We start from the raw sequence: 5,884 nt of genomic DNA, 5'->3' as shown, positions 1-5,884 counted from the left end.
ATTGAACTAATTAAATGTTTATCAAATATTTCTTTTTCATATTGATAATAAAACAAAGTTTAACTAAAGCATACGAAAACAAATTTCTTACACTTAATGGTTTGAGAGGTAAAAACTTAAAACAGATTTCCGGTTATTAATAAGAAATGCTAAAATCACAGCATTTAAGGGCAACCTGCTACATTTCACTTATTGCTACCTTATTTTCACCTATCATAATTTTTTTTGTTTTTTTAATTTGAACTTTGTTTGACGCGAGTTAACATGATTTTATGACGATCAATATTATTCATAGTATTTTTACTAAGCAAAGTTGAACAAAATCTATTCGTTAGTCACTTAACCAATAAAATATTAATATGTTTATTGTTTATTTCTTAAAGCATACCATAAATGTTACGATGAATTCGAAACGTATGTTCGGTATAGTTCGAAAGAAATCTTTTCTTTATTTGTGTGTATGTGTTTTTGTGTGCATTGCGTGCATTATTGGAACAACGTTAAGAATAAATACAAAAAAGGAATACACTTTTCGGAAAAAAGAATACGTGTCTCGTTGTAATCTTGAAGTGTTATCTAAATTCAACAACACCGATTTTCTGGTGGAATCAGAGGTATGTAAAATACCGAGAGTAAATCCGTTCGATCAATCTATAAAAGAATTTTTACCTGATGATCCACAAGTCTCAGAATGCGATAACAGTTATGTGTTTACATATGTTGATAATAATAATCTTTATATCAATTTGACGAAAAGCCGAAACCAAGTCGAATATTGTTCATACGAGCCTATATACTACATCAGTAATTCGTTCAAACTCGGTAAAGTTAGTGGACATTTCAATAAATCTGTACGGGTCACAGACGAATTTATAAAAGTTCAATGTTATGATGCCTTTAATAAAGTGATAGCTAAAAACTTCATATAAAATACATACCGTATTTGTAAAAAACGATCCAGTCAAGAAAGCATCTGATTTACAAAGTAATGTGGTAGAAATGAAAAATATACCGAATACGAATAATCACGGAGAAACCCGTCTCAATGTGTTACTCATAATGATAGAGTCGACTTCAAGAATTAATTCTGTTCGATACTTACGCAAGACTAGATAATATTTGTTGGAAACCTTAGATGCAACTGAACTACTTGGATATAACAAAGTCGCAAAAAATACTAGACCAAATATGGCAGCCTTGTTGCAGGGGATTTTATAGAAAACTCATCGTGCTTTAAAGATTCAGAAGGAGTTGATAAATGTCCATTCATTTGGAAAGAGTTTTCAAAATTAGGCTATGCAACTCATTATAGACAGGATGCATATTGCACATTTTACTCTTATAAATATCAAATATTTGGCTTCAAATATCAACCAACAGATTATTATGATCAGCCTTTCCATGACGCTAATGAGCAGGGAAGACCACAATTTTCGCATTTGTGCATCAATGGAAAATTGACATCTGTAGACGTCAACGAAAGAATGTTTAATTTGGTATCGAACTTAAAAGACAATCCGTTTTTCTCATTATCGATGCATATTAGACTGACTCATGATAATCTTACTCGTGCTGTTACTATTGACAATCTAATTTCTAAGACACTACACCGACTACAAAAAAACAGCTTACTGAACAATACATTCCTCGCACTGTTCGGGGATCACGGTATAAGATCTGGTAAAGTTAGACCAACCTTTATTGGCCAATTAGAAGAGAGAATCCCAATGATGTTCATGTATGTTCCGCCTTGGTTCAAAACAAAATATTGCAGCTATTTTCAGAATTTAAGAACAAATGCACATTTTGACACTCATTCTACTCTTTTACATCTACTTGATCTTGACAACAATCACCATGGAATAAAAACCTATCCTCAAAAAGGCATCTCACTTTTCAAGAAAATTCCGAGGAATAGATCATGTCAAGATGCTCATATTCCGTGTAAGTGGTGTGCATGTAATTTCCGTTTATAAAACAAACAATAAAAACAAAAAACTATCTTTAATTGTAGTCATTGCATATATTTGATTTATTCTTATTTCTCTAATTACAAGCTTGGGATTCTTTCATGCATGAGATGTAGTCAAATATTGTTTCTAATATATTCAAATTTAAATATCAAATCAATGAAACAAATGGCTGATCTGTCATCATACGAGGTCCAACTTTCACATGTCTTTAAAACAAAGACAAAAGATGACACACGAATAATTAGACTCCTGGGTCGAAAACAAACTGAAAATGGGATTACAAAATACAAAAAACAAAACATCATATAAAACACAACACAAACAAAAATAAATATTGAGCAACACGAACACAACCATGTGCTCCGGCACAATAAGCAGATCCTAATTTTCAATTACTGTTTTCTGTTTTCTAATTTTTTATTGATACGTATATGAATGACGCTTTTTATTTAATCAATTCCTTCATCATATATTATAATGATGTAAAATGTGTTAAATATGTTGGCTGAAGTTTGAATTTTGTTTTTGTATATTTTATATGCTAACAGCATTTGCCAATAATATAAATCATATTAATCTTAAAATATAAAAATGACGTTAAAACGAATTTGATAAACATTTTGAATCTTTAATTTTGAAAGTTAAATTGTATTACTTGTGTGTGTGGTTGAGCGATGCGTTTTTGATTGATTATATTCCATTCATGAAATATTTAGAATGAACACAAAGAAAGCACACACTTTTGAAAAAAAAAACTACATGTCTCCTTTGTTTTCTTATACATATACATGATATACGGTATAACATTTCTATATGCAGCCCCAAGTAAAATGAAACTAATTTATTTTAAGATATTTGAAAATCAAAAATGTTTCTGAATATACATTTACCAATTAATGGTTCACTATCATATATGGGGGTACTAGAATTAAAGCGACATTAGTTAACTATCATATATGGGTGTATATGAATTAAAGCGACGTTAGTTAACTATGTTCAAATGTCGTAAATCGACAAGGAGGAGACAGGTATAGTTAACAAACGAAACTGAGGGAATACCATGAACTGTAAGCAGAGGGATATTGTGTGCGTCATCAGGATAAGCGTTATACATACAACACCCGACATGTAAATTCACACTCAGTCAAAGTGACACACTCGGGAATAGAAAACCGTCGATAAAACCTTAGATCAGACGGCAATACTGGTAATCTAAACAGTAATGTTTTGATATTAGTGATTATGCAGTAAACACATTTCAAATTTTGTTTATGTTTTCCTTTGGTATAGATTCAAAGTGTCTCGACCAATAAATGATCTTTATAATAGTGTTATGAAATGGTCGATTCCATATAAGCCCTGGTAAAGATTCAAGGTTAGTTATAGTGACCCTGAGAATTAATTGTAGATCCAATACAGCACAATACAATATAATGTTCAGTTATTTAATACTGAGTAATTTGCTTGGAATAAAAAAAAAGTTATCAAATGTTCGAATTTTTTATTGATACAACACAGTGCATGTAGTTGTATTAGAAGTATACGAAATAAGTCCCCGTACATTTAAATGATCGAAAGGTAACAAAAATAAATGCATTTCAGATTTTCCGTTTGAGTTGCTTTGTAGATACAAAAACTGACTTTACGTCACCGCTTTAAAAGGCAACATGTTGCTTTCCACTTGCATTGCTACATGCTACTTACCTTTGTTTTACTTTGATGTTAAAATTGAATTTTATTTAAATTGTTTGACACGAACAGATTTCAAGATTTTATGACGATCATGCACATTTATTTATAACCGATATAGCAAATTTAGCAAAATCCATTCGTTTTTGCCTTATCCAGTATATTGCATTTTATCTCAAAACATATCCAAGACCTCACGATGATTCGTTTGTTCCGTATACTTGGAAGGAAATATGTTCTCTATTTGTGTGTAAGTGTATGTCTGTTGGTCGGGTTCCTAATTGGCACATCGTTAAAGATAAAAACAAAAAAGGCTTACACTTTTCGAGAACAAGAATACGTGTCACGTTGTAATCTTGAAATCCTATCTGAATTCACCAACAGAACCAATTTTCTGGTGGAATCAGAGGTATGTAAAATACCGAGAGTAAATCCGTTTGATCCATCTATAAAAGAATTTTTACCTGATGATCCACAAATATCAGTATGCGATAACAGTAATGTGTTTACATATGTTGAAAATAATAATCTTTATATCAATTTGACGAAAAGCCGAAACCAAGTCGAATATTGTTCATACGAGCTTATATACTACATCAGTAATTCGTTCAAACTCGGTAAAGTTAGTGGACATTTCAGTAAATATGTACGGGTCACAGACGAATTTATAAAAGTTCAATGTTATGATGCCTTTAACAAAGTGATAGCTAAAAACTTCCATACCGTATTTGTAAAAAGAAATCCAAGCAAGAAAGCATCTGATCATGCTGATCTACGAAAACATGTCATACAAATGCAAAATATACCGAATATGGATAATCATCGAAAAACCCGTCTAAATGTGTTACTCATAATGATAGAGTCGACTTCAAGAATTAATTCTGTTCGATATTTACGCAAGACTAGAAAGTATTTGTTGGAAACATTAAACGCAACTGAACTACTTGGATATAACAAAGTGGCGTCAAATACTAGACCAAACACAGCAGCTTTGTTGACTGGAGATTTTATAGAAAACTCCTCTTGCTTTAAAGATTCAGAAGGAGTTGATAAATGTCCATATATTTGGAAAGACTTTTCAAAATCAGGCTATACAACTCACTATGAACAGGATGCAGTATGCACATTTTACTCAAAGGACATGTCTGACTTCAAATACCAACCAACAGATTATTATGATCAACCTTTCCATGATGCAAATGAAAAGGGTAACCGAAAATTAACCATATTTTGCTATCATGAAAAATCGTCATCTGAATCCGTCAACGAAAGAATGTTTAATATGGTGTCAAGCTTAAAAGACAATCCGTATTTCTCATTGTCGAAGCATATACATATGACTCATGATAGTCTAACCAGTGCTGTAACTATTGACATACTAATTTCTAAAACACTACACCGATTACACAAATATAGTTTACTGAACAACACATTTCTCGCACTGTTCGGGGATCACGGTATAAGATCTGGTAAAGTTAGACCTACCTTTATTGGCCAATTAGAGGAGAGACTCCCAATGATGTTTATGTATGTTCCGCCTTGGTTCAAAACAAAATATTGTAGCTATTTTAAGAATTTAAGAACAAATGTTAGAAGACTTACGACACATTTTGACACTCATTCTATTCTATTGCATCTTCTTGATCTTGACAACAATCAGCATGGAATAAAAACCTCTCGTCAAAAAGGCATCTCACTTTTCAAGGAAATTCCGAGGAATAGATCATGTCAAGATGCTCATATTCCTTCAAAGTGATGTGCATGTAATTTCCGTTCATAAAAAAACAACAAAAAACAAATAAATGTCTCAAAATTTTAGTCATTGCATTTATTTGAATAAGTCTTGTTTCTCTAATTACATGCTTTGATTTTCATGCAGGAAATGGAATCTTTTATTCAAATTTAATCATTAGATCAATAAAACATATGATTGATCTGTCATCATACAAGTTTTACTGTCACATGTATTCAAATGAAAATTGAGCAACACGAACTCCACCCTGTGCTCCGGAAGAGTAAGCAGACCCCTCGAACTAGTGGCACCCGAAATGTTCCTGATTCAAGTAATTGTCCGGTAAAGATTCCAATCAGTTCAATAGTCAATTGTTTTGATTTAATAACCATATTTCTTTAATATTTTTTATTAACAAAATAGGCTGAAAATAACACAAAAAAGATATACAAAATTGTAATTATCTATTGGTTAAATTGTCATACTAGTA

General features: G+C 31.5%; 1 protein-coding gene across 1 annotated transcript; it reads left to right on the top strand.

Moving 5' to 3' along the window:
* Positions 1 to 4,515: 4,515 nt before the first annotated feature.
* Positions 4,516 to 5,418, top strand: LOC134695287 (uncharacterized). The gene has a single exon (XM_063556506.1). The coding sequence runs from the start codon at positions 4,516 to 4,518 to the stop codon at positions 5,416 to 5,418; it is 903 nt and encodes a 300-aa protein (XP_063412576.1).
* Positions 5,419 to 5,884: the final 466 nt, after the last annotated feature.

Source organism: Mytilus trossulus, chromosome 13 (genome assembly GCF_036588685.1).
Source record: "Mytilus trossulus isolate FHL-02 chromosome 13, PNRI_Mtr1.1.1.hap1, whole genome shotgun sequence".
Taxonomy (NCBI): Eukaryota; Metazoa; Mollusca; class Bivalvia; order Mytilida; family Mytilidae; genus Mytilus; species Mytilus trossulus.
The sequence above is the reverse complement of the archived record's forward strand: the minus strand, read 5'-3'. Positions and strand labels throughout refer to the sequence as shown.

What these genes read in the sequence shown, in the direction of transcription:
- LOC134695287 (XM_063556506.1), top strand. Translation starts at nt 4,516, where the DNA reads ATGATAGAGTCGACTTCAAGAATTAATTCTGTTCGATATTTACGCAAG.